Consider the following 27,883-nt stretch of genomic DNA (forward strand, 5'->3'; position numbering starts at 1 on the left):
TATCAACGTTTTGTCGTAACCTGGAGTTATTGACTGACAGCTGTATTGACAAATGACATTTCAGTATACAGACCACATCTGTAAACACACGTTTTTGAAAACACATTTACTACATATGAATACATTTAATATGTGGTCTTGTTAAATATGTTTTAGTAGCCTTATGTATTTGTAGGCTATTATTATTCAATGATAAAGGTAAGTTGTGAAAGTAATAATATTCCATCCAGTAGGAAAGTACACACACATGTCCCAAGACTGTAAAACTGTCATAAAGAATTCATCGTTTTTATTCAAAAGATTGTAATGTGTCAACTACACAATCAACAACTGTCAGTAAAACATGCCACAGCGCCACTCTACATAGAAAAAGGTAGAAAGAATGTTCCTTTGTTGCCCCCAGGTGGCAAGTTGCCTCTCTTTTCAACGCCTGGGCGGGACTCAGAAGTTGTCAACATCTTGAACAGTATTCTAGAGGTTTTCAATCAGAGAGGCGGTTGACTTAAGTCTAGGACAGCTGCAGCTGGCAACAAACTGATCTTTGTATTGGACCTGCCTCTACTGTTGAGCTAAATATTGTCATTCTTACGGAAAGTTTGTAACAAAAGGTTGAAGAAAGGTATGTTAAATGTTTCTTTCTTAATAGCTCTAAAGTTAACTAGCCAGTGATCGCGTGATATTGTTTGTTTATAAAGCAAGGTTGCTTTAACATGGCTAACGTAGCAAGAGCTAGCATAGTCAGAGTTAGCCTCGTTAGCTATGTACTAAAATTGCTAGCTAGCTAACTTTAACTGCTAAAAATATGTTATATTATGTAATATGTAATATTTTCCGTAGCTTGCCAAGTTGCTGTACTCTATTGAGGCGTATATGGTTGCGCTAGCTATAACTAGCGTATTTCCCAGTTTATGCTTGTACTGTTGTCTCAAGTAACCGAATTGTCTTATCCATCACATAATGCTAGCAAAAAACTTGAAACAAAACGTGTGTTTCTAGCGTAGTCTAAGATTAGTTTGTCTCAAGTATATAGTAGCCCGAGCAGATGCAATGGGCTTTTCACTTATCCACCACTTTAATTACCATTCGCATTACTAGTAACTATTTTTCTTTAGGTATCTAGGCTACCATACTGTACCCACACCAAAATCCTATGTCTTATGACATAAGTTATGTGTCTCTCATTTCCTTCTCAGGTAGAACTAAATGAAATGACCACCTCGCAGAGGTACCTCGTGGAGCCCAAACTTAAAGGTAAGCCTAGTAATTTCCCCCCCTAAAACAGTACAGGGCTCATGTCTGACAATTGTTGACTCATTGCTGATTGATCAGTATATCACATGGCTGCCTGTGTTTCAGTTGGGTTCTCTGACATGGAGTGGCAAACGCCAGCTGTGTCTGAGAAGTTCCAGAGTCGATTTGGCCGTCGTCCGGGTACAGCAGACAGTGGAGACACTGGCTTTGGCGCCACCCCATCCGACAGCACAGAAGGTGACATCCTGCTCGTGACCCTGTACTATGCTTGAGCTTGTTATGTAATAGGCCCATGTCCGTCAAGTTAAATTTGATTGGAATGACTGAGGAAATATATCTTTTGGCTGGTCCTGACAGCTCTCTCTCTCTCTCTCTCTCTCTCTCTCTCTCTCTCTCTCTCTCTCTCTGCGCTGATGTTGTTATGTTTTGAAATGAAAACAACATCCTCTGTATTAATGATCTCAGACTATTAATAGGCAGTGAGATGCTCTGGCGGAGAGGTAGATTCAGTTCCCTGCTAAAAAGGCCCCTTGCCCCCAGACTGTGTTTCATCCTATTGGTGGACCTAATGGGGGGGCTGGAAGGAGAGTGGGAATGCCAGGATTGGACAGCTAAATGGAAACTGTGAGCCCGTGCCCCCCGGCTCCAAACTGAGCGTTACATGTAATGCTGACAGATTAGCTGGTCCCAGTGCTTGAAATGAAAACATAATTTGACAGTTGAGTTCTGAATGTGTTCCTTGCCCCTATTGAAGGTCATATAGGAGTGGGGATGCCAACGACTGTTGGTGTGCGGTTGTGGTGGTCTTGACTCATTGTTTTTATGGGGTATAACTCTGTTGGCCTAACTGTCGCATCAAACAAACCCATGTTGCTGGTACAACCCTGTGCTGGTGCAGTAACTGATAACAGTGCCTAGCAACTAGAGTCCTGACTCCTCCAAGCAGACCACTGCTGTTCAGCTTTGCTCTGACCCCATAAAGTAGGGTTTAAACGTAGCCAAGTCAGTATGACAGTTGAAGGGTCATCCATAATTCAAGTTGATGGGTTGTATTTTGGCGGTTTTGCAGATTAGTCGTAGCGCAAACCTGGTCATTTTGTCCTGTGGCGCTTATTGTTGTCAACCCGCCATGTGAAACCCTATGTTTAGAATATGTTCTGCGTTAAACCGTTGCGAGTGCACTGGAATGCCTGGATGGAAAACAACGTTGTCTTCTGTCTCAGAGCAGTTTAGACATGTCATAACCAGACCCAGAATCAGATCTAGCCTGAGGGGACCTTGAGGTTGGAGGTTCTGTACTAGACGCTGTGCCAGTTTGCTCCTGTTTCACTAATTATTCTCTATATTTTTTGCACAAAGCAAGTTCCTAAGCACGTCTTGTTGACGTCCACGTTGATAAAAAAAGGAAAAGTAATGTTCTTAGTCTTGTTCCATGTGTGACATGAGGGCCAGTGGGAGGGGGCTGTTAGCCTGAATAAGCAGCTCACACAGTTCACCCTGTAATGTGATAGGTGGGGATATAAATACCCCCTAACCTTTCCGGCGTGTGCCTGTTTGTGTGTGGTTGCCCAGAGCCTGGTGCTACAGGGTCGCTCTAGTCATCCTCACAGACAATACATCCAGAGGGCACAGCCAGCTCTGCCCTGCTCTCTCCTGGTGCTGCTCTACGGAAATGCAGAGAGACGATAGCTTGTCACGCCGCCCTGCAGCTGTCCGGCTGCGCTAACATGCAGCTTCCTCAGTTAACACGTTTGTCGCTGAGTTCCAGGTGAGCGAAAAATGAGGAAAAAAAGGTTCCCCGACTGCTGTTCGTGCAACTTTGGTGTGTTTCCGTGGTCTCCTGTTTGTGTTTTGTGAGTGTTTTTTTTCTGCTGCTGTGAAGTGGAAGGATTGTTTATTTTTTTTTCTTCTTCTGACTGGCTTGACTTGATGGAACTTGGAAAGGGCTGCGGTGGTTCTCCATAATGTGAGAGTGCTCGTCTGTTCTTGCATTCGGTGAAGTCGGCTTGCTTCTACTTTTTGGTTGCTGAATAAAACAGGCTATAGGTCGTGAAAAACCGACGTGACTGTTTTCTCACCAAATGGGTTAAAGATATTGAACGGTACACCGAGAATGCATTGGAATGAACCTGAAGTAGTTATGGCATGCTTTGGGAGTTTGAACCTGCAATTTCTTGATCTGAAGTCAAATTCTCTACCACTTAGCTATACCCATGTTTTGCTGTGAGTTGAGGTTCACAACACGTGGCCACCCTGGTAGTAGTCGCTGCTAGTAGGCTAGCTAACCTGCTAGAAGGCTAGCCTGGGTGTCAACTGACAAAGTAGGCCCCCCACAGACAGGGCGTCTGCATGGTTCACATCACTACCTGAAAATAGTCAATGGGACGCATCGGAGCCCTAGATAGGGGTGCTTGGTCAGAGTATGTTCACCAAAGTTCCCAATTTTCTGGCAAAGATGAGCTTTTTTGAATGACTTTGTCCTTTATTACCTGCCGAGAGCTCATTCACGTATCTGAGAGTGCACGTCTAATGGCCCTACTCTCTCTTGATCACATTTCTGCTTTTTGTCTGAAGATTTCCACAGCTCCTGCAGCAGCCCGTCGTTCCAGCCCATCCGCAGCCAGATCCCCATCCCCACCGCCCATGTCATGCCGTCCACGGCCGGTGCCCCGGCCTCCCAGCCCCCGCCGCGGGCCCAAGATGAGTCCCAGGCTTCAGCCGAGGCCCACCGGCCCTCATCTGGCTCCAGAACCTCCAGCGGTTCCAGCTCCAAGTCCTCTCTCTCCAAATCGGCGTCCTCCCCCAACCTGGACGCTCCGGCCGGCGTGGATCCTCCGGGTGCCAAGCCCGACTGCCTGAGCCGCTACCGGAGCCTGGTGAACGGCCTGGACCACTCGCTGTTCCCCCTGGGGGACCACTCTCGCCTGGACCACCGCTTCGAGACCCCCACGGTGGAACCCACGCTCAACCAGTCCGCCCTGCTAGGGGGGATGAACCCCGACGTCCGGCTGCGGCTCCAGATGACCTCCGTGGGGGAAACTCCGGCCTGCGCCCCCGAGGCCTACAGGGGATCCGCGGAGCACTCGTTCAGGCCTCTCCCGGAGGCCAGGCCGGCTGCTCCTGGTGGCCTCGACGCCTGCAGCCAGAGGGGCAGCCTGCAGGCCGGGGCCTACCCTCCTGGGGCTTACCCGGCCGGGGCCTACCCTCCTGGGGCTTACCCTCCTGGGGCTTACCCTCCTGGGGCTTACCCTCCAGCGGCCTACCTGGGCTCCATGGGCCTGCAGGGGCAGGCTCTGCTGAGGGAGCAGGTGGGGTCCAAGGCCTACGAGCCGCTGCTGCAGGACCGGAGCAGCGAGATGCCCATCTGGCAGCAGCAGAACAAGCTAGACACACTGCGACTACAGATGGAGCACATGCAGGTAAGAGTTCAGACCCAGCCCCCCCCACAAAATAATCACCTAAAATCAACGCCCAGGCCTAACTTTGGTGCCTCTGTTGGTGCAGTTACTAAATGCAGGAGTCAACCAGTACCAGCCTCTCTACTCCGCGTCCCTGTTCCCTGACGCTGGGAAGTGGGACTCTCTGGTCAAGGCCAACGAGAGTCAGCTGAAGGAGAAGGAGATGATCATAGAGAGGTACCTGCTCTTACCTGCTCTTACCTGCTCTTACCTGCTCTTAGCTGCTCTTACCTGCTCTTACCTGCTCTTACCTGCTCTTAGCTGCTCTTACCTGCTCTTACCTGCTCTTACCTGCTCTTACCTGCTCTTACCTGCTCTTACCTGCTCTTACCTGCTCTTACCTGCTCTTAGCTGCTCTTAGCTGCTCTTAGCTGCTCTTAGCTGCTCTTAGCTGCTCTTAGCTGCTCTTAGCTGCTCTTACCTGCTCTTACCTGCTCTTAGCTGCTCTTAGCTGCTCTTAGCTGCTCTTACCTGCTCTTACCTGCTCTTAGCTGCTCTTAGCTGCTCTTACCTGCTCTTAGCTGCTCTTAGCTGCTCTTAGCTGCTCTTACCTGCTCTTAGCTGCTCTTAGCTGCTCTTAGCTGCTCTTAGCTGCTCTTAGCTGCTCTTAGCTGCTCGTAAACCCTCTGTGACACTGCACGTCAAAAGGGCTATGGAAGTAAGATTCGATTGGACTCTTATCAGGAGTAGGGATGCCAAGGTGGGGCTGCCTTAGCTGTGCCGTTGTTTAGGCTCAGTGTACAGCAGTTTACCGTGTGTGTGTGTGTGCGTGCGCTGCAGACAGAAGCAGCAGATGTCCCAGCTGGAGCACAGGCTGAGGGACAGTGAGCTGCAGGTCCACGGGGCGCTGCTTGGGAGAGGAGCCCCGTACGGAGACGTGTGTCTGCTGAGACTGCAGGTGAACACACACACACACATTCACCTTTACACGCAGACAGACACACGCACACGCACACACACACCTTTACCTGCACACACACACACACGCATACAATGAGGTAAAAATATATCCTAAAACTCATTCATTCATATCCACATTCATAATCAGCATCACACATCCGGAGGAATGTGACTCTGAAGCTGAATTTCTCTCCCAACCCCTGGTATGTGGTGTGTGCGTGTGTGGTGTTGTGTGTGTCCTCCCCAGGAGGCTCAGAGGGAGAACACCTTCCTGAGGGCCCAGTTTGCCGAGCGCAGCGACGGTGCCGCGCAGGAGGCGGCGGAGGCGGAGCGCCGGCTGGGCGCCGTGGAGACGGAGACACGGCGCCTGACGGAGGCTCTGAAGGAGGCCGGCACCCAGCACGCTGAGGAGCTGGGGAAACAGGAGGAGAGGGTGAGAGGAACACACACACACACCGTCACACACCACAACAGACGACACCGTACAGCAACACAACAGGACACAACAGCTGAGTCAGAAACCGCCGCACCACCGCAAGCCTGTCCGCGCCAGCCCTCCTTAACGCGTGACGTCCCGCGTGTGTCCAGATCCGCACTCGGGACAAGCACATCAACAACCTGAAGAAGAAGTGTCAGAAAGAGGCGCAGCAGAACCGAGAGAAGCAGCAGCGCATCGAGACTCTGGAGCGCTACCTGGCCGACCTGCCCACCATGGAGGACTACCAGAGCCAGAACAAGCAGGTGAGAGGCAGACACACCCAACACCAGCCACCCTCACGCCCGGCTCAGCACCAGCCACCCTCACACCTGGGATATTGGGTGCGCTTGTTTCCAGCTCCTGGAGGTGCAGCAGCAGGCGGCCCAGCTGCAGGGGCGGGTGCAGGACCTGGAGGTGTCTCTGGAAGAGGCCCGCTCACGCGTGCGGGAGAAGGACTCCCAGTTGGAGGAACAGAAACACAGAGAGAAGGATCTGCTGACCACGGTCACCAGGTACACACACTCCCACTCAAACATGCATACTTTCAATGGAGTTACCCAGAAGTCTATATACAGAGGCATCTAGTGACAAGCCTGTGTGTGTGTGTGTGTGTGTACCTCAGTCTGCAGGAGCGCGTGCAGGAGGGGCTGGAGGACGGGGCCAGGCTGCCCTCCCTGGACGTGGAGAAGCTGAGAGAGGAGAACCGAGTCCTGAGGGAGGAGCAACACCGGCTGAAAAAGGTCTCCCTGTCTGTCCCTGCCCCCTCCCTCTGCTGCCTGACGGCCCTGCCCCCTCCTTCTGCTGCCTGACGGCCCTGCCCCCTCCTTCTGCTGCCTGACGGCCCTGCCCCCTCCCTCTGCTGCCTGACGGCCCTGCCCCCTCCCTCTGCTGCCTGACGGCCCTGCCCCCTCCCTCTGCTGCCTGACGGCCCTGCCCCCTCCCTCTGCTGCCTGACGGCCCTGCCCCCTCCCTCTGCTGCCTGACGGCCCTGCCCCCTCCCTCTGCTGCCTGACGGCCCTGCCCCCTCCCTCTGCTGCCTGACGGCCCTGCCCCCTCCCTCTGCTGCCTGACGGCCCTGCCCCCTCCCTCTGCTGCCTGACGGCCCTGCCCCCTACCTCTGCTGCCTGACGGCCCTGCCCCCTCCCTCTGCTGCCTGACGGCCCTGCCCCCTCCCTCTGCTGCCTGACGGCCCTGCGTCTGGAGGGCCTGGGGCCATGTAGCTCCATGAACACACAACCTTGGGGCCATGTAGCTCCATGAACACACAACCTAATCCTACTGTAGCGTGACGCCGTCTCTCTTCCTCCCCAGGTCATTGAGAAGCAGCTTAGGATGATGGAGCAGCTGGGTGCTCAGATCAGGGTACGTACCAGGAGACCACCTGACCACAGCTCAGTTAGTTTAGATGTGTTCATATATATGTTGATGGAATGTTTGGCCAGCGTCAACTGTCAGTCCCAGTTAGATTTTTGTATGAGAAGACATGAGCATACAAACATGGTGTGTGTGTGTGTGTGTAGACGCAGGAGGAGCTGGTTTCTCACGAGGAGAGCAGCTCTCAGGCTCTGAGTGAGGAGTTGCGAGCCAAAGACCGGACTCTTCTACAGATGCACACGGCTATGAAAGAGGTGAGCCAGACTCGACACAGCCAGACTCGACACAGCCAGACTCGACACAGCCAGACTCGACACAGCCAGACTCGACACAGCCAGACTCGACACAGCCAGACTCGACACAGCCAGACTCGACACAGCCAGACTCGACACAGCCAGACTCGACACAGCCAGACTCGACACAGCCAGACTCGACACAGCCAGACTCGACACAGCCAGACTCGACACAGCCAGACTCGACACAGCCAGACTCGACACAGCCAGACTCGACACAGCCAGACTCGACACAGCCAGACTCGACACAGCCAGACTCGACACAGCCAGACTCGACACAGCCAGACTCGACACAGCCAGACTCGACACAGCCAGACTCGACAGCAACAGCATCCCTCATCTTCTCACTTCTGGTCACAAGTAGTCTGGTGAACATCGCAGGGCTCATCCTCACACGTTCCTGACTAGCGCTGCGTGGTTAAAGCAGGTCTTTTAGCAGCCGTACTACACTGGTGTTTTAGGAAACGAAGCTGGGCTTTTATTTGCTGTAACAGGCTGTTGAATTGTAGCGATAAAAGCTGGTCTACCAAAACAAGACAGGAGAAGTCAAAATGCACTGGCCACCAAAAAAATTGAGGGGGGGAAACATATTTTAAAACGAAACAATAATATATTATTATAAATATTGTTTAATGTTTCCACATTGAGCACAGTGACACTCTTACTTGATATCAGCATCAAAGTCCAAACCCTTTTCCTGGACGTGTTTGTTCAGCTGTCAGAGCAGAACCAGGACCTGATGGAGCAGAAGCTGACCCTGCAGGAGCGCCTGGAGGACCCAGAGTGGAGGGGTCCGGACCGGGCCTCCCTGCAGCCGGCCGGGGCCCGCCTCACCCAGAAGCTCCACAGAGAGATGGCCTCCTGCCTGGGGGACCTCCGCTCGGTCTGCAACGTCCTGACCCAGAGGGCCCAGGGCCGGAACCCCAACCTCTCCCTGCTGCTGGGCATCACCTGTAAGAACCAGGGGCCACGCAGTGATGGGAACGTACCTGACTTTTCATTTGGCTTTTTATTCATTCAGCGTGTGTGTGTGTGCGTGCGTAAAGTGACATGCAAAATAAGCCTTAATATGTTGGTGTGACTGGTCATGTGGAACTATGGTATTTGATCATCTGACATTTGTATGGGCATTTGGGGGTGTGTGCGTGCGTAAGCGAACAATAATAAGTGTGTTGTGTCCGCAGCGCCGCCGGTGGAGGAGCGGGTGGAGGACTGGCTGAGCGCGGAGGTCCTGCAGGAGAAGCTGGCTGAAGCCCAGCAGCTCCGCAGGGACGTGGAGGAGCTCCGCACCACCATCTCAGACCGCTACGCCCAAGACATGGGAGACAACTGCATTACCCAGTAGAGCCCAGGACATGGGGGAGGACTGCATTACCCAGAAGACCCCAGGACGTGGGTGAGAACTTTATTACCCAGAAGACCCCAGGACATAGGTGACAACTGCATTACCCAGTAGACACCTGTATATGTGAGAGGACTGCATTAACCAGAAGACCCCAGGACATGGGGGAGAACTACATTACCCAGAAGACGCCAGGACATAGGGGAGAACTACATTACCCAGCGTACATCAGAACATGATTGAAGTGGACTTCAGTTGACCCCAGCAGCTCTGTAAACACACTAAGCCCAGCTAGTCACCCAAACAAGGCTGTCAGGGGGCGGAGCTATGCCGTCAGGAGGTGGAGCTATGTTGGGTGGACGGTTCATCGACACTGCTCCATAGACTATATTACTACATAATATATACCACCATCTGTACTAGGTCTATATTCAGAACTTCTCAACCCCTAAACTAACTCCTGTCCTGCCACTGGTCAGTTCTGGATTCTGTTGCCTAATTTATTTCATTTTTGGTTTATATAAGGATATGTTTGTGAGTGTATGTTTGTCACAAAAGCCTTCCACCTTACTTCAGTCAGGTGGAAGGGTGAGTGTTATACAATCTCCCTTAAAAACAGTTTTATTTAAGTCTTGTCTTTCCTCTTCAGGGAAACGATGTACGATTTGGTTGACAATCAACTGAAAATATCTAGCTGTTTTTGAAATGATTTAAATAAGTGTTACTAACCGGCCATTATTTAAAATGGTGTATTTGTAGCATTAGATTGGAGTGTGCACATGCAACTTGACACAAAATAACCACAGTAAGGCTGATCAAACCTTCTCAAACCACTTACTGATATGTTGTTCTCAAGGACACCTTGGTGGTCTACACAATGTATTTACAAATATTGAATGTTTGCAGAAGCCTCAGGTGTAAAGGATCTTTTGGAATATTTGGATGTGCCTTTGACACACCGTGGCTGCCACCTTGCCGGTCTTCATGTGGACCCATGCAGAGACTCTGGTCCGTGGCTGGTGGACTTCTTCATAGGAGCCCTTTTCTTTGTTCATCCAGCAAAACAATCAATACATTCCTTGAAGTAGTTTTGGGAACTAGGGATACCCAGGACTATGGATATCCAAGCTGTGCACATGCCAAAGGTAGTTTCCCCTTTGTGAAATAACTGGTTGTGTGTTGATGTTTGTTACCTAATGCATTTCAAGGGACGTTAGTGATTTGTTGTTAATAAATGTCTAGATGTGTGAAGACTCATTAAAACACTACATCACTTTAATTTAACCTTTTTTGTTTTAGTGCTTACGAGTACAAGCAAAACATTCTAGTTTTAATGTATTGTTGGAATAATGTCTTGTTGAGATCTTTCTGTCTTCCATAAACGGTGGTGCAGAATGTAATGGACAAGAACTGTCTTCAAGCCATGATGGAAAGTCATCTCAACTTGCCTTACTGCATCTCAAACCTTCTGAAGAAATGAAAACATGTTTATATTGAATATATTTTTGTCCTCAGATTGTATTTACACATTTTAGAAATAAAGATTGTTTCAAGTAACTTTGCTCGGGAGTTTCTACAGATTTTAGTGATTTTTTTTCACGATGCAGTTCATCAACAATTACAGCGTTGCACTGATTTAAAAATAATTATAATTGGAATGCATCCCAGCGTTTTCCTCGTCGTCATGGCAGGTTGTTAGGGGTGGGTGTTGCTGAGCGCTGGGAGGCCCCGGCCATGAGCAGGTGCTGGTGTCACTGTGGACAGGGGCGTGTCCTCAGCAGCAGGGCAGCGCTGGGCGTGAGCCCACAGGACTGGAGCGTCTGGCAGTCCTCACCGTAGCAACGCTGAGGGAATGCGCTGATGATGTCATATCCTGGGAGACCTGCCCCCCTGTTGTGGAGGACACGACAGTAGATGGTTACGCAGCAACTACTAGATACTCTTAAGTCTCATGAAGAGAAATCATGTTTGTTAAGACTTGGGCCCAGTTTCTTACACATGGATTAAGCCTAGTGCTAGACTAAAAACCTTTTCAATGGAGATCTTCATAGAATTGTTCTCTTACTTTATGGTTAGGGTTAATCCATGTCTGGGAAACTGGGCCTTAATGTTTATGCTTGAAACACTATACAGTCTCATTGTTGCTTTGGCAATATTTACAAAAGCCTTTCCTGAACTGAACTTCACAACAGTGCTGCTGCTTTACAACCCACCGGTGGTTGTCTAGGTAGCGGCGAAGGTGACCTATGGTTTCTGAGAAGCGCATCTTCAGGATGAACGCGTGCTCCCCGTCCTCTGACCTCAGCCTCAGTGTGGCCACGTCGCGGGCGGACGGAGGCCGGTCACCCTCCTGCAGCTTCATCCTGAGGGGGGAGGGAGTCGGCAGGGTTGTAGTTCCACCCACGTCCGTGAGTCAAGAGCGGCCTTGTTCTCTCTACCCTGCAGCGTGTGGGCTGAAAGTGGCTTGAAATCTGCATTGTATTTTTAATAAGAGCCATTGAAGTCCCCCAAAGTTTGAATACATGAATTGAAAAATCATAACAGCCCTTCATCTGACAACGGATGCTAATTCTCCAGGCTAGGTCAGTAACCACAGTCTGGGCTGTGGTGTGTGTGGGTTGTGGCTGCAAAACCAGACCACAGTACCTCGCTTTCATATCCCGCAGCACTGGCGTGTCTACGAGGGTCACAGCACTGTCGTCAGCAGCATCAGAGGAGCCCTGGAGGTCGGAGATAGTGGATGCTGAATTTGGCCTGGAGCCTAACTTACCAGACCAAACTGACAGCAGTTTGTCTTACACTTACACACTGTCTAAGGCTTGTGCTCCTAACACTACAGTATTATGCACAGAATCCACTCATAAGTAATGTATCCTAGGTATCCTAAATGCTTTATAAAGGAACAGTCTGTACCAAGGAATAGTCTGTAGTTACCAGCCACATCGCAAAGTAACCACATCTCAGCTACCACCAGACGAAGAGAACCAATGAAAAGGTTGATACCAAGTCTCCAGTCTTACCTGCAGACTGGTCTTCACTGAGTCCCGAATGTCAATCACTCTACCAGCCTTCACCACCACCTTCGGCAGCCGGTTCAGGAACTGATCCATGCTCAGTTTCCTACCTGTGGGGAATAACCATTATCTTTGAATAAGGTATATAGTAAGATGATGACTGATGTTTGAAGTACGTTAGACCAACATAAGAGTGCTGTTACAGGTTGGGTTGTGGAATAAACCTGGTTTGTGCATTGGATACAACCGTGTCCACAATGTAATATCAGATTTTGAGCTTGAATGACATTAAAGTTGCCAACCAGGAATCTGAGAGAGGGTGGTGTGGGTGTGGTCCGGGCTGCTTGATGGACCAACCACAGCTTGCCCCTTCCCAGGAAACTCCGCCCACGGCCGTCTCTCTTTAAACTCCTCCTCTCGTCTGTCCAGGACCTGCAGGACCAATAGAACTTCACCACCAAACAGGATGTCTGTGTGTATATAGATACATCCATACTACGTTACACTCCAAGGCAGATTCAATTGCTTCATTTGTTATGATATCCCCTTGCTGCTGTAGTCTTGCGTTACCTCTGTGTTATCCCTGATGTTTTTACTTATTCTGTAACTGCGCACATGGGGGTACAGTACCTGAATGCTTGTAGTAATAAGTAACATGATTAGGACATAAGTACATGGTATCCACACACCTGAAACGGCACCCCTTCTGGAAACCTTTCCTTCAGCTCAGAGGGGAAGTATCCATCCATCAGGTCTCGTATGCAGTGCTGTCGATGTCACCAACGGAAGACTTTCAATCACACAGAACTGTGGGACGGTTTGTCGACGTGAAACGCGTTCAGAGTTGAAACGGTTCTTTGAGTGTGTGTAGATCTCGTTTCCAAACCTGAGTGCTGGGTTCCTGATAAGACCGGAAAGGTCCATCGAACATGAAGATGCCGTTCTTGTAGAGGACCAGAGGAATGCAGGCCTTCTGGGCCAGCCGAGCCCCTCTGGGTGTCGCTCTCACAAAAGACTCGCCCTCCCCCGCCAGGACGTTCAGCTCCCTGATGCTTTGAGCCACAAGGTCAAAGTTCATGTGGAAATTTCCCACTAAAGAGGCGTCTGAAAGATGAAACCGAGCTTTGTAAACAACAAATACAGTCCCAATAAATTGTGGATAAACGTATCCATGTTTTAACATTACACAATAATTTAAGCTTTACCTGGTTGCCAAAGGCTTCCCCTCTCTCCACCCTCCAATGAAAACTGCCTCTGCGCACGACCCCCTACTTCCTCTTGTTGGGCGGTGTCACGTTTTTCATTGTCCCCCACCCAGATCATACCATAGTCATTCAGAAAGCTCTGTAAAGTGGGGGAGGGAAGTCTGCAATAAACATCACACAGCAGTATTTGACTATCCCCTCACCTGTAACACATCTCGTTTCAGGCATGGAGTTCATACCGACATATTGGGATCAAAATGACTAACCTCCATTTCCCATATCTGGATCTGTAGTTTGTGGCAAGTTCTAACAAGGTCTTTCTCCTCCTCCCCATCTCTCATCTTTTCTGCTGAAAGAAACACACTGACTCTTCCCCAAAAAGCAGTAATAGACTGTCTGAGTTTGAGTTCATGGGAATGCTGACTCCAAATACCTCCTGACTTCTGAAGAAGTTTGACTTTCTCCTCAAGGACAGTAATCGTCTTCTCCTGTCGTTGGAAAAAGGACGTGAATATTTACATCAAACTGTGCTGACTTAAACTGAGTCAATTTGAACACAACGTGTCCCTTGTGCGTTGAGCTGTGACTCACCTTGCGTTCGATGTCCAGTGCCTGGGTCTTCACCTTGTTCTCCAGTAAGCTTAGCTTTTGCATCATAGAAGACATCAGCTCAAAGTCAGTCGGAGGAGCATCTGTTGTGGAAAAGCAGCATGAAGCATTGGAGAGTTACATGATCCGAGGCCTGGTTCCCAAGGCTCTGAGTGTGGAACTACAGCTTACATAACCAGCAACCCTACAGGACCCAAACAGGACCTGGTGCTTTTGTAAACAAATAACTCACGACTGCTGTGGCCTTTCTTTTGTGTGACCTTTGACCCGGAAGTAGCGGTCATGTCAGTGGCTGTGGAATGAGGCCCAACGGGATCTGATCGTCCAGGCAGGCCACTTAGCAGAGCTTTATATTATGGAAGAGATCACAGGGATGTAGATAAACACACCACATGTTTTGATACATTTTGTGTGCTTAGAGGAGCTATACCTTTCAAGGGATCTTCCTTAAATGGCACTTTTCTTCCCCTGATTGGCATAAATAGAATTATCACTTGTCATACTCAACAGAAATAATCCATTAAAAAGTTAATAGTCATTAGATTTTAATGAAACTTCCGGCTGCTCTGCCCACGTTCATAACAGCCCACCCTTGTTGATCCAGATATCCAGGAAGAGGCATGCGTCTGTTTTTACGTAGCATTGATAGCGGAGAACTCATTTCTTCTCACCTGGAGAGATGTGGAGAATAAACACACTGTCATGTTTTAAACAACTGAATTGAATTAACCCATGAATGCTGATGAGCAAAATATGGTCGAATACAACTTTTCAACGCAGTTGCATAATTCTATTCTATCCCGAATACATTCTTGTGAAACAGAACAGACCTTACGTTTTGTCAAACTGCACACTTTGAACTACAAACTTAAGTGAACTAAATATTTAACTTTAAACATATGTGCGACTAGCCTATTTATATGGTGTATACACCTCTGAAGGTCGTGGGTTCTAGGCTCGTGCTGCTCTCTGATGATTGTTTGGAACGGGTTGCCGTTGGAAACGTGGATCTCGCCCATCATTGGCTCCTGAGGTCACGCGTGGACGTTTCTCCTCCAGCCCACGTGGGGTCGCTCTGCACGTTGCAGAAAAGCGCGCGAGTAAGAAGACATAGATAAAAAAGAAGACATTTAAAAAAAAAGCTAGTGGTATTTTGTGGAAATTATTTAGGTTTCCTGCTAGCTAGACGTTTGAGTAAAACGTTCACCAAACAGTCTAACGTGCATTTAATAGTCTATCAAAATGAGTTGCTTGTGGATGGGCAATGTAAGTTCAACTGTTTTCTATGAAGTACTGTTCTGGTCTGCAGACCTGTCACTGTCAGCAGTCGTTAGCCTAGCTCTAATTCTATACGTTGTTAGCTAGCTAGACAGGTAGACTAGCCATCAAGCTAGCTAGTTAGCCAAAGTAGGGATATACGAGACCAGTGTGCCTGCGACTAAGGAAATTAAAATGCGTTGTGGGTTTTGCTGCTTTCATAAATCATATCAGTGCCTCCTGTCTGCCTTTTGCTCATGCAGTTGGAGCCCTACATGGATGAAAAGTTCATTTCTCGAGCATTTGCCACCATGGGAGAACTAGTGGTTGGAGTGAGAATTATCCGAAACAAGATGAACTGGTAGGTGACAAGAGGTTGTTGTTAAAAACCCCGTTAGTGAAGGTTGTACCAGATCAAACAGTTGGCTGATACTTTTTCCGTGTCTCGTTTGATGCTTGTAGGGGTGCAGCTGGTTATTGTTTTGTAGAGCTGGCAGACGAAGCAACGGCAGAGCGGTGCCTGAGGAAAGTCAACGGAAAACCTCTACCTGGAGCGACTCCGGTACGATTCCGGCACACCTGCCAAACCACTCAGCACAGTATCAGTTAGCGAAGTATTGGTGTCTTTCGGACATTTAAATAAAAATAAAAGAAGCTTTAAAGTTTTCAGTTACCTCTCTAGCGTTTCTATTGAGAAGCACTGTTTGATAGACCGGTCTTGATAAAGGCTCTTTCCTGTCCACAGCCTAAAAGGTTCAAGCTTAACCGTGCCACTTATGGGAAACAGGGAGAGACCAGGTACATGTACTTATTCAGCTAAACCTTCAATTCTTCACCTCACTTCCTGCTTCATGTAGGAAGGGAAGAGGGGTAGGCGCATAAGATAACGTCATAGAGAGTGAGGTAGATTTTGAGTTATTATTCTGATATAAGATATTGTCACTGACCTTGCAGTACTGTTTTACTCTATACCCCTGTCAAAAGGGCCTGTCAATGTTTTTTTAAATGTTTCTATATAAAATAAAATCCCTCTTTCCACAAAACAGGAGTGGCTTGATGGACAACAAGTACGACCAACAGTACTCTTACAACAACAACCAATACTATCAAGATTACTCGAACTACTACTCAAACTGGGGTTATGACCAGAACACGGGCGACTACAGCGGCTACAACTATAACCAGTACGACTATAGCAACCAGGTGGGCTTTAGAATCTCCTCCTTTCCCATAGCGATGCTGCAACGCTGTCTTCTCTTGTCAGCATGACCACTTGGTACTGTAAGTTGGGTCTTGTGATAGCGTTGCTGATCGTATCAGTGGGTAAAGACTGTGCTCTTTGTTTCAGACGTACGAGGAGATGGAAGAATACGGACTGGAGGGTGAGCCTTATCCATTCTCTCCCCCCCCCCCTGTCTCTTAGTGGCCAAATGAACAGTTTCCCTTCCTATTCCGACACTCATAACCACATATGCCGTAAAACGCTGTTGCAGTGTTGTTGTGTTTTTACTGCCAGCCTCAGTCGTTCATTTAGCAGACACTTTCAACCAGAGGTTTACAGTCTGTCCTACTGCTCTGAAGGCCTTGTGGAGCTCATGCTGAACCCCCTAACCCTCCGTCCTGTCTCCTTCCCTCCCTCCCTGCAGACCCCATGGCAGAGCTAGACGTGATCGAGGCTAACAGACAGTTCATAGAGGAGAGCGAAGAACTATACGAAGCCATCATAGACTGCCACTGGCCCACCCTGGGGTCCCCTGCACCCGCCAAGCCACAGTAGAGCCCCACCCTCTCCGACCGTGTCGGACCACCTGCCTCCCTCTCTGTGTGGATTGTTAGGATGAGCCCAGTGTGAAGGTCCAGGGGGGTGAAGGCCTCGGTCATGCTGAGGACCGCTGGTCTGGACTGCTCCCTCTTAGTGGGCCTGTTGGACAGGCCACTGGGGCAGCACAGGAACTCTAAAAGGAATGACTGAAAGGAAGCCTCCCTCCCACATGTTTCTGTAGCCTTTTTTAAGCTGCCATAAGGTAACATTATTTATAAAATAAATTCAAAAATGAGAACCGGTGCTCCCAATTCTTATTTGAACTTGGGTTAACCTGTGCTTTCCTCCAGCTTGAGTTTGATTGACAGTGGTTTCACAAAATTAGCCAAGGAGAAAGGCCCGCCTCACTGAAGGCAATTGGCTGGAACAGCATTGCTGGAACATAATTGGCTGGAAAGTAACGGGTAGGTCCCAAAAATTAAAATTGACATTCCACTGGCACTGAGCTGTCTGCATGTCTAGTGGTTCTCAGTGGGGTCCCCAGACCCATAACCAGGGGGTCTGAGAAATAATTTGCCATAAATTATAACATTGTAAAAATAATTCTAAAATGTATATGTCTCATTAAAAAGTGAAACAATGTATAATAATCTACAGATGGGGACCATTTGCACCAGTAAAACAAGCATATTGTGTCCATTTAAGAGCACAAAGGATATGCTGAATGGGTGTTTATGGGGGGGGGTCCTTGGTAAATGTTCAGCCCTGTAAGGGGTCCCTGACCCCAAAAAGTTTGAGAACCCCTGGTCTAAAGTACTCTTTAGCTTACACTTGTTTATAGGGGACACAACCTTTTTTGGGGGGATTTAAAAAAAAATCTATTGTACCTTGACCTTTTCAAGAAAGAAAGCGCTTCTGTTCTCTTTCTCCATCAGTGCTGCTCCCTGTGAACTATGTTACCCTGAACACTGTTTTAATTCAACTCACCCATGAGCCAGGCTGGTTTGGTGCTCGACGTTTGCTTCCTCGTTTTGTTCTCAAAACGAGTGGGATTTGTCATTATTGCGGGATATTTCTCCTTATCACCTCAGGCTACTGGCAGCGCCATGTTGTGTTCCGTGTTCGGAGACCAACGACCTGCCTGGCACAGAACACCCACGTAGCCTGCACCTGATCTCATGTTCTTCGTGCTTTTGAACAAAAAAACGTTAGATTGATGCTCTGTAAATTAAAACATATTTTTTTGGATCAAGTTGTTCATTCGTGTTGTGAATTCATGAACTGTTATAGTTTTTTATTTAACTTTTTCACAGACGAGAACAAGCTAACTTCCCCTTGCCCAGAGAAGGACTAAAGTGTGATGTTGCATGTCTTCTTCTCGTCTATACAGTTGCAACAAGCTAAATGTTGAGTTGATGAGTGTACATTTTATCTGAGTTTTATAATTGAAAATATGAATGTAAATGTACCCATCCCTCATGCGCCCCGGCAGCGCCTGCCTGGCCTTGCAGGAGAATGTAGAGGGTCATGGTCCTGCAGTCATGTGAGCGGCTCTGCCAGTTCGGTGTCAATTAACGGAGACAGCGTGAAGTCATGAGACCGGGGGTGCACACAGACTACCGGCTCCTTTGCTGCACGCAAACGGTAGGCTACCTTAATGAAGTGTAAGACTGATGTTAGGTTATTAAGGCGAGTTGGGTAGAAGGTAGTTGAATTTACACTACACCTCAGCAGACAGGAAAGACAAAGCAACACACGACATTACAGCTTTTCTGATTTAAATACGTTAATGAAAGAGGTGGTGTCACGCCACTATCTGTAGTTCGTAAAGCATGTCTGCATTGCCGACAAACCAGAATCACATGCGCAAGTAGGATTAATGTGGTCCTATGTGTGACGTCGTACACGGACTGGGTGGGTCTACGAAGAAATCTCTCATACGGATTGCTATCAGGAAAACGACGTATTTTGCTCCAACCCCATTGAAAAGTAAGATGTTGAACATATTCATTTTAACAAACTGCAGCCTATAGAGCGTAAAACCTAAATTGTCAATATAGCCTTTTATGTTTCTATCACCACTGTATACCATGGTAGAAATAACCAGAAGCTGGTGTCCAATTCAGCTAACTGTCATTGATGCAACTATACAATGTAAAAATTCACTAGTTGTTTTATTGTGTGGAATTCTTCCCCGCCTATTACAGGGATTATATTCGCTATATGCAAATTTTCTCCCGGTCTTCAACTAATATTGCAATTAATAGCCTATTAAAATACTCAACTTAAGTTATTTGTGCGACTGAATATCATTCAAGAGACCAATCCTATTTTGACATAAGATTAGCAGACATTTATTGTAAATTGACTTTAAAGACAAGAGCTTTTACATGCAATACGACGCCTTGTTTACAAAATTGCTAAATCTGTCACAACGTTAATCCGTGTGACGTAGAAGACTGTAGCCGAGAGACTGAACGTTTCTTGGTCTATTTTTGATACTTAATGTTGGTCAATTTGGGAGGGGGGGGTTTCTTATGAAAATCGGACCATCCTATTTTTGTAGATTGTCTGTGAACGCGCTTGTGTCCATAGCCCCGTGATGCCGCGTGTGATTTGAGTGCAGGCCTAATAATCTTGACAAGCCGCTACATTCTGGTATCACCCATCTTTGTCAGTCTCACAAGTAGTAGGTTGGCACACCTTATACAGTTGTTTAAGCAATATATGAATAATGGTTTAACCTTTCTCTGTAGGTTGTGTAATATCCTTTAAAAACTATCTACACGACAGCAGCAAGTATGTCTTACGGAAGAACAGACACCGGTCGCTCGCAGCCGCGAGACTTCAGCAACCTTACCCAGATATGCAGTACCAACATCCAAAAAATCACCCAAAACTGTGAGTTTTTGGTGAACTCTGGCAAAGTACCAAGACCACAATTTTCAGTAGTTTTATCTGCGTCTAACCAGCCAAAATTTACCGGTGGCTCAGTGGCTGGATGGTTTAAATTCCAAAGTTTCACCAAGCCAAACACCCAAATCTTAATTCGAATAAATTCACTAGAGAGAGAAGGTCCAAGTCTTGGGGGAAATACCTAAACAATAATATCAGTATCTTGAGACACAGCTGTTGTTTTTTGTCTACCAATTCTCACTTCTCTATTTTTCTGTTTACTAGCTGGCCAGATTAAAACGATGCTGCACCAAATGGGGACGCGACAAGAGACGCCCCAGGTGCAAGACCGGCTGTGAGTAGTCTCCTGGCAGTCAGGGATTAAACTGGATGTAATGTGGCCCAACGGAATTAACACAAAGCGATGTTAAATCCATCAAATCAGCAGAACGCCTTGTGCCTGTGTCTTTTGTTTCCCTCCGTCACAGGCAACAGGTGCAGCACTACACAAACCAGCTGGCCAAGGAGACCAACAGACACCTGAAAGACCTGGGCTCTTTGCCACTGCCTCTCTCTCCCTCAGAACAGGTGAGTAAAAGTGGTTAAAGCTCCAAAACCAGGGGAGGTTCTAGACCATTTCAACTGGGGGGGCCAAGCTGGGGGGGCCAAGCTGGAGGGGCCAAGCTGGGGCCAGTTGTACTGTTAGATGGGCCAGTTACGTTCAACATTATTGTTGTCATATCGTTTTCTTCACTGTATTGCAGGCATTAACAGGCAAAATACCATGTTTATAATAATTTATATACTCTACGTTTAGAGTGGCCACAAGGGGTCCAAGCTTGTGTCACAGGGGCTAGATCGGGTAGGAGGCCAGATGGGGTAGGAGGCCAGATGGGGTAGGAGGCCAGATGGGGTAGGAGGCCAGATGGGGTGGGAGGCCAGATGGGGTAGGAGGCCAGATGGGGTAGGAGGCCAGATGGGGTGGGAGGCCAGATGGGGTAGGAGGCCAGATGGGGTGGGAGGCCAGATGGGGTAGGAGGCCAGATGGGGTGGGAGGCCAGATGGGGTGGGAGGCCAGATGGGGTAGGAGGCCAGATGGGGTGTGAGGCCAGATGGGGTGGGAGGGCAGATGGGGTGGGAGGGCAGATGGGGTGGGAGGGCAGATGGGGTGGGAGGCCAGATGGGGTGGGAGGGCAGATGGGGTGGGGACAGCGGTCAGTCCGTCAGACAGTGAATCCCGCCTGTGCTCCTCCTCTCCTCCAGAGACAGCAGAAGATCCAGAAGGAGCGTCTGATGAGCGACTTCTCAGCCGCGCTCAACAACTTCCAGCTAATGCAGCGCAGAGCTGCGGAGAAGGAGAAGGAGTCTGTGGCCCGGGCCCGAGCCGGATCCCGCGTCCTGGTAAACACGACACGCTCCCCGACAGCCCAGCCCAGCGCGGCGCTCTGGCTAACACCGTTTTTGTTCTGGGGGTAGCCTTCAGACGTGGTGTGGCCATTACCACAGCTGAGCGCGGGTGTGTTTGTCTGTTGGCAGGGCGACGGTGGGAATGCTGAGGAACAGCTTGTGACGTTTGAAAAGTAGGTTCTCCTGCTCACACTGTCTCGTCAGGTAGCCTGTGTAGGTTCTCCTGCTCACACTGTCTCGTCAGGTAGCCTGTGTAGGTTCTCCTGCTCACACTGTCTCGTCAGGTAGCCTGTGTAGGTTCTCCTGCTCACACTGTCTCGTCAGGTAGCCTGTGTAGGTTCTCCTGCTCACAGTGTCTCGTCAGGTAGCCTGTGTAGGTTCTCCTGCTCACACTGTCTCGTGAGGTAGCCTGTGTTGCTGTGAAGTTGGCTCTGCTCAGGAGTTACTAGTCACTGTTTGACAGCTATTTGAACCGATTGAATAAACGTTGAGTTCTGCAGAAACTAACGTGCGTGGCATGCTTGTTAATGTTTATGTGCGTGTGTTTGTGTGCACGCGTGTACATGTTTTTTGTATGCGCGCATGCCTGTCTGTGCATTTCTGTGTGTGTGTGTTTGCATTTGTGTGCGTGTGTCCAGAGATGACGACTGGAGCCAGACCCAGACCCAGACCGAGGAGGCGCCCATCACTGAAGAGGACCTGGAGGTCATCAAGGAGAGGGAGACCAACATCAGGCAGCTGGAGGTAGGAGGCCCCGCCCTGCAGCACCACGGAGGTCCCCCTGACAGCAAGACGCTGGCCGGCCAAGGGCCTAGTGACTCTCTCCCCTCTCCTCTCTTTTCCAGTCCGACATCATGGACGTGAACCAGATCTTCAAGGACCTTGCAGTGATGATCCACGATCAGGGAGAGATGATAGGTGGGTCTGAGGAGGACACTGTCCCCCTTCCTCTGTGTGGCGCTCTGCCAGGATCGTCCATCTCCTTCTGTTCCCTGAAACTCCTTATTGATCGGAACAACTTCATTCTCTCTCTCTCTCTCTCTCTCTCTCTCTCTCTCTCTCTCTCTCTCTCTCTCTCTCTCTCTCTCTCTCTCTCTCTCTCTCTCTCTCACCCTTCCTCTCTCTCCCCCTCCCCCCCCTCTTTCTCTCTCCCCCTGACTCTCTATCTCCCCCTTACTCTCTATCTCTCCCTTTCTCTTTCCCCCTTCCTCTCTCTCTCCCCCTCTCGCTCTGTCCTCTCTCTTTCTCCCTCTCGCTCGTTTTTCTTCTTCCACACAAGTGTTGTTCCATCTCCTCTCCCTGGCATGGTCTGGTGAACCTCCAATCCCAAACGATTCTTATCTACTGTCCTTGTTGCTATCACACGCCCCAGCACACCTGCTTCACACACTCCCTCACACTCGACACTCTGGCCTCCGCAAGCCAACTGCTCTTCCCCTGAGTTCACCAACCAATTCAACGCAGTCAACATTCGTGCCTGATTCCACTCTCAGAGCGTGTGCCTGTGTCTCCCTGACCCCTCGCTCTCAGAGCGTGTGCCTGTGTCTCCCTGACCCCTCGCTCTCAGAGCGTGTGCCTGTGTCTCCCTGACCCCTCGCTCTCAGAGCGTGTGCCTGTGTCTCCCTGACCCCTCGCTCTCAGAGCGTGTGCCTGTGTCTCCCTGACCCCTCACTCTCAGAGCGTGTGCCTGTGTCTCTCTGACCCCTCACTCTCAGAGCGTGTGCCTGTGTCTCCCTGACCCCTCGCTCTCAGAGCGTGTGCCTGTGTCTCCCTGACCCCTCGCTCTCAGAGCGTGTGCCTGTGTCTCCCTGACCCCTCACTCTCAGAGCGTGTGCCTGTGTCTCTCTGACCCCTCACTCTCAGAGCTTGTGCCTGTGTCTCCCTGACCCCTCGCTCTCAGAGCGTGTGCCTGTGTCTCCCTGACCCCTCACTCTCAGAGCTTGTGCCTGTGTCTCCCTGACCCCTCGCTCTCAGAGCGTGTGTCTTGGCTCCCTGACCCCTCACTCTCAGAGCATGTGCCTGTGTCTCCCTGACCCCTCACTCTCAGAGCATGTGCCTGTGTCTCCCTGACCCCTCGCTCTCAGAGCGTGTGCCTGTGTCTCCCTGACCCCTCGCTCTCAGAGCGTGTGCCTGTGTCTCCCTGACCCCTCGCTCTCAGAGCGTGTGCCTGTGTCTCCCTGACCCCTCGCTCTCAGAGCGTGTGGCCTGTGTCTCCCTGACCCCTCGCTCTCAGAGCGTGTGCCTGTGTCTCCCTGACCCCTCGCTCTCAGAGCGTGTGCCTGTGTCTGTGTCTCCCTGACTCCTCGCTCTCAGAGCGTGTGGCCCTGTGTCTCCCTGACCCCTCGCTCTCAGAGCGTGTGCCTGTGTCTCCCTGACCCCTCACTCTCAGAGCGTGTGCCTGTGTCTCCCTGACCCCTCGCTCTCAGAGCGTGTGCCTGTGTCTCCCTGACCCCTCGCTCTCAGAGCGTGTGCCTGTGTCTCCCTGACCCCTCGCTCTCAGAGCGTGTGCCTGTGTCTCCCTGACCCCTCGCTCTCAGAGCGTGTGCCTGTGTCTCCCTGACCCCTCGCTCTCAGAGCGTGTGGCCTGTGTCTCCCTGACCCCTCGCTCTCAGAGCGTGTGCCTGTGTCTCCCTGACCCCTCGCTCTCAGAGCGTGTGCCTGTGTCTGTGTCTCCCTGACTCCTCGCTCTCAGAGCGTGTGGCCCTGTGTCTACCTGACCCCTCGCTCTCAGAGCGTGTGCCTGTGTCTCCCTGACCCCTCACTCTCAGAGCGTGTGCCTGTGTCTCCCTGACCCCTCGCTCTCAGAGCGTGTGCCTGTGTCTCCCTGACCCCTCGCTCTCAGAGCGTGTGCCTGTGTCTCCCTGACCCCTCGCTCTCAGAGCGTGTGGCCTGTGTCTTGACTCCCTGACCCCCGGGATGTGAGCCCATCCGCTGTGCCTGTTCTCTGACTTGCAGACAGCATCGAAGCCAACGTGGAGAGTGCAGAGGTCCACGTAGACAGAGGCGCTGCCCAGCTCCAACGAGCCTCCTACTACCAGGTACCAAAACCACACGCGTCACTCTCCAATAACCCTCCCACTCTAAACTAACTATAACGTTGGTGTAAGTGTACTTGACTGTAGACTGTCTACATATCTTTGAACTGCAAACTACGTTATTGAATTGCACCACATATTGCAGCCCATAGTCATGCATCAAATCATGCATCAAGAGTAGAGAATATGAAAAGAGAAAAGGTCTAAATGGATGGAAACGGAGATATGTAGAAACACAGATATTCCAACTCGGTGTTCTTTGTCTCCCTTTCAGAGGAAGTCTCGTAAGAGGATGTGCATCCTGGCCATGGTGCTGTCTCTGGTGCTCACCATCCTGGGCATCATCATCTGGAAGGCCATTGAGTAAAGGGAGGGGAACACGGGGGAAAGATTTGAGAGGCGCACAGACAACCTGACATTGCTTCCAGTGTGTGAGTGCATGTGAGAGCGTATGTGTGTGTGTGAGAGTGTATGTGTGTGTGTGGGAGTGAGTGTGTGTGTGTGTGTGTGTGTGTGTGTGTGTGTGTGTGAGAGTGTATGTCTGTGTGTGGGAGTGAGTGTGTGTGTGTGTGTGTACGTGTTGAAGAAGGATGAACACAGCCTATGAGGTCCCCTGTAATTGAGATTTGATGAGGTTTGTGCTATCCCCTTGAAATGGCATTGTGTGGTTTGTTTAACCTTGTCAACCAAAGCAAGTTAGAAAACAGATTACAGCTCTCAATATTTAACCGGTTCTCGCTACTGCTGTATTGTGTCAGCCATATTTCAGACTTGCCGCCCCAGAGACGGCGTAAGCACAAGGGGAACACATAGGTCCTGAACGTGTGTGTGAAAGGAGGGCTCAACAAACTGTAGATAAACTCTTCCCAACAGTAAACTGGACATTCGAACTTGCTGACAGTGCTACAATTTACTTTCTTGTCGGATAAGCACAACACCTCTGTTGTTATTCCACTGCTGTCGAGGTACATTTGATCTTTTGCAAAATTGCACATACCTTTTATGTATATACATGCCATGGGTAATATCGTTTTTCTGTTGACTCTGTCTCCAAGGTGAAGCCTATTGTCCCACTCAGATATGTGGCTTCGTGACATGATTATAAAGATTACCACTGGAAAAATACCAAGTAAGAGAGTCCATTCTCTTTTCTTCTGTTTATTATTATCGTAGTCTCAATTTAATCAATAAAACCGTCTACGTAAAAATCCCAGCCCCTGTGTCATGTGACTGTTTGTCCACTAGGTGTCCCTCTAACCTCAATGAGACAAACGCATAACAGTGGGTCCAGACTAATATTATCCAGTATTCAAGTGTTCTACTGAATCAAACCTTGCAGGGTTTGGTTGACATGTGGGGGTGTCATAAATCCGAGGCCCCTGAGCGAGTTAGACGTGGTCGATGTGGTAACAGCCGGAGAGAAAAACAACTGAGAAGTAGATGGGCAAAGTATCACAAGCGTAGCAGACGGTTGTCGTGGTGACATCGGAGGGGATTGCTTTGCGGCCCTGGAGGTATACCTGGAGTGGCTCTTGCAGGGCTGGAGAGAGGAGGCTGCCTGTCCTCCCCCGCTCTCTGTCTTTACTCCCTCTCTCTCTCCCCCCTCTCTCTTCCTCTCCTACCTAACTCTCCCTCTCCTCCCTTACTCTCGCTCCTTCTCCTCCCTCACTCTCCCGCCCTTTCCTCCCTCTCTCCCCTTCCTTCCTCCCTGTCCGCCCTCCCCCTCTCCTTCCTCCCCCTCTCCCTGGATCGCGTCTGTGACTCAGCCTCCTTGTGTCAGCTCTCTGGGCCTCTCTGTAGACACTCTGAGGGCCTCTCCATGACTACAGGATGGGAGACCGCCGATCCAAGGAGCCGACTCGCCGGCCCAAACTCCTCCACCTCTACTCCTGAGGATGTGTTCCTGCGCAGGGCCATCGTGAGTGGGAGGAATCAGGGCCTCTTCCGTCGCACCAAATCAAGACCAACCGTGAGATTGGTCTAGTGTTTAATGTATTTTACTTATGATCGTTCAAGTTAGAGACTTACGCAGGTGAGTAACGTCTAGAATGTTAGATCTTTACTAGTCAGCTCAGATGAGGTTTTATGACTTGGGGGATTCATGAACTCTGCAATCTGATTTCACTGCCCAACACTCATATACATGATCATGAATAATTATGTTAATAAACAGATCTGATGTGTGGGTTTTGTAACTGGATCAAAGATGTATTTGTGTGTGTGTGTGTTCAGTCGCCCTTGGCTGTGCTCTCCCCCAGACCGTAACAATGAGAGTTTTGTCCAGAAGCATAGAAAAGGATGTTCACCTTTTCTCCTAATTCATAAAAAAAAGAAAAGCACTCGAGTGTCTGTTTCATCAGGAAGAAAAGACGTCTCCTGGGTAGACAGAAAAAGGTCAGATAAAAACCCCCTTTCTGGAGCCTCTCTCATTATGCCAACAGAATGAAAAGAGAGAGGGTGTTTTCCATGGTCTCTTTTGTGGGACGAACGACGCCTCTCAATTCATTTCCTCTGAGATTCGGACTCAGACTCAGATTGTCCGTGCTGATGTGTCTGGTCTCACGGACCCTCGGTAGAGTGAGAAAGTGAGGATGGCCTGTTCTCTCTCCATTAAGACACCCTAGAGATTCTCGCAGATGCAGGAAATGAAAGGAATAATGGACTTCTTTTTTTTCTTTTTTTTTGAAGGTGACAGCAAATTGGACACCTCTTGCCCCACTTTCAGCTCTCATACCTCCTCTAAGACACCCGGCTAAGCCAGACGGAAGAAGATAAATGTTGTGAAGAAGACCGTTATGTCACAGCCCTATTTCTCCTTAGTTTATAATGAGCTTATTCTGAATATATGTTTCTCTAGTGATCCTGTGATATTCAGGATCCTGTGCTGAAAGCGCCTCTTTAGTTAAAAATGACTAAAATGACTAAATGTAAATGTAAAGATCCTGTAAAGTAAATTCCATGTTTTGCTTCTAAGTACATTATATACGTGTGAAATGAGTTCCTGAAAGCATGTGCAAAGCGCTAAAAGTTTGTCACACTGAAATGTGGAGTTAAACTGAAGAACAGTTTCTCTTCCGTTTTCAGATCAGGTTTTAATGGGCGGAGCCAAAAAATGCCCTATCTACGTCATTTCGCCCCATCTACGTCAGATCACTGAATGGCTCCTCCTGCTGTACTGTTATTGTAGCCTACATCAGCTAGCTAGCTAGCTTCAGGATGTCTCCCACCAGCCGCAACTGCATCTTCCCTGGATGCAAGAACTCCAGCTGCGCTGCAACACTATTTAATTTCCCTATTGATGAGGAAAGGAAAAATAGGTGGATTGATTTTGTGAAGAGCCACGCTGATGGAAAGCTTCGGATAAACTCCAACAGCCTCTGCAGTGGATAAGAGAGTCTGCTAAATGACTAAATGCAGTGACCATTTCACAGCGGATAGTTCCAGAGACAGACGGGGTTCACGGACACGCGGCTTCTCTTGCAGCGCGGAGCCGTACCGAGCATCGCCCTCCCGGCCGTTCCTCCTCCGGTCGCACCTGGACCATACACCTCCGCCAGCAGTTCATCACTCAGTTCTGTGTGCTTGTTATAATTATACTAGATA

At 49.4% G+C, this 27,883-nt stretch overlaps 4 protein-coding genes across 7 annotated transcripts; 3 read left to right on the forward strand and 1 right to left on the reverse strand.

Moving 5' to 3' along the window:
* Positions 1 to 501: 501 nt before the first annotated feature.
* On the forward strand, positions 502 to 10,665 carry cep85 (centrosomal protein 85). Of its 3 annotated transcripts, XR_010876807.1 has the most exons (15): positions 502 to 619; positions 1,194 to 1,251; positions 1,357 to 1,488; positions 3,826 to 4,670; positions 4,756 to 4,886; positions 5,490 to 5,607; positions 5,857 to 6,042; positions 6,198 to 6,350; positions 6,445 to 6,599; positions 6,710 to 6,827; positions 7,399 to 7,449; positions 7,608 to 7,715; positions 8,470 to 8,707; positions 8,939 to 9,150; positions 9,188 to 10,665. XR_010876807.1 is itself a non-coding variant. In XM_067238941.1 (14 exons), exons 2-14 carry the CDS (start codon positions 1,209 to 1,211, stop codon positions 9,097 to 9,099), a joined length of 2,439 nt encoding a protein of 812 aa, XP_067095042.1. In that variant the 5' UTR covers positions 502 to 619; positions 1,194 to 1,208; the 3' UTR covers positions 9,100 to 10,665. The 3 variants fall into 3 exon arrangements, 2 of the variants coding, with proteins under 2 accessions (XP_067095042.1, XP_067095043.1); XM_067238941.1 differs by having other exon boundaries at positions 8,939 to 10,665; XM_067238942.1 differs by lacking the exons at positions 502 to 619; positions 1,194 to 1,251; positions 1,357 to 1,488 and adding an exon at positions 2,624 to 3,019 and having other exon boundaries at positions 8,939 to 10,665.
* Position 10,666: 1 nt separating this feature from the next.
* Positions 10,667 to 14,585, reverse strand: ubxn11 (UBX domain protein 11). The gene is made up of 14 exons (XM_067238943.1): positions 14,515 to 14,585; positions 14,355 to 14,392; positions 14,157 to 14,279; positions 13,907 to 14,007; positions 13,749 to 13,803; positions 13,582 to 13,661; positions 13,316 to 13,454; positions 12,997 to 13,214; positions 12,800 to 12,877; positions 12,413 to 12,542; positions 12,117 to 12,220; positions 11,743 to 11,816; positions 11,310 to 11,459; positions 10,667 to 10,986 (listed from the first exon to the last, which is right to left on the reverse strand). The coding sequence occupies exons 1-14, from the start codon at positions 14,583 to 14,585 to the stop codon at positions 10,848 to 10,850; spliced, it is 1,500 nt and encodes a 499-aa protein (XP_067095044.1). The 3' UTR covers positions 10,667 to 10,847.
* A 462-nt stretch (positions 14,586 to 15,047) lies between these two features.
* LOC136944566 (tRNA selenocysteine 1-associated protein 1-like) lies at positions 15,048 to 17,092 on the forward strand. The gene is made up of 7 exons (XM_067238376.1): positions 15,048 to 15,190; positions 15,445 to 15,542; positions 15,644 to 15,743; positions 15,927 to 15,979; positions 16,228 to 16,384; positions 16,530 to 16,563; positions 16,828 to 17,092. Exons 1-7 carry the CDS (start codon positions 15,167 to 15,169, stop codon positions 16,956 to 16,958), a joined length of 597 nt encoding a protein of 198 aa, XP_067094477.1. The 5' UTR covers positions 15,048 to 15,166; the 3' UTR covers positions 16,959 to 17,092.
* Positions 17,093 to 18,568: 1,476 nt separating this feature from the next.
* stx12l (syntaxin 12, like) lies at positions 18,569 to 24,793 on the forward strand. 2 transcript variants are annotated; one of them, XM_067238948.1, is made up of 10 exons: positions 18,569 to 18,587; positions 19,700 to 19,844; positions 20,124 to 20,193; positions 20,327 to 20,426; positions 21,102 to 21,239; positions 21,375 to 21,418; positions 21,884 to 21,989; positions 22,091 to 22,163; positions 24,201 to 24,283; positions 24,555 to 24,793. In XM_067238948.1, the coding sequence occupies exons 2-10, from the start codon at positions 19,745 to 19,747 to the stop codon at positions 24,645 to 24,647; spliced, it is 807 nt and encodes a 268-aa protein (XP_067095049.1). In that variant the 5' UTR covers positions 18,569 to 18,587; positions 19,700 to 19,744; the 3' UTR covers positions 24,648 to 24,793. The 2 variants fall into 2 exon arrangements, with proteins under 2 accessions (XP_067095049.1, XP_067095048.1); XM_067238947.1 differs by lacking the exon at positions 18,569 to 18,587 and adding an exon at positions 18,841 to 18,932.
* The last annotated feature ends 3,090 nt before the right edge of the window (positions 24,794 to 27,883 follow it).

The sequence above is a fragment of the Osmerus mordax genome, chromosome 6 (genome assembly GCF_038355195.1).
Source record: "Osmerus mordax isolate fOsmMor3 chromosome 6, fOsmMor3.pri, whole genome shotgun sequence".
Classification (NCBI taxonomy): domain Eukaryota; kingdom Metazoa; phylum Chordata; class Actinopteri; order Osmeriformes; family Osmeridae; genus Osmerus; species Osmerus mordax.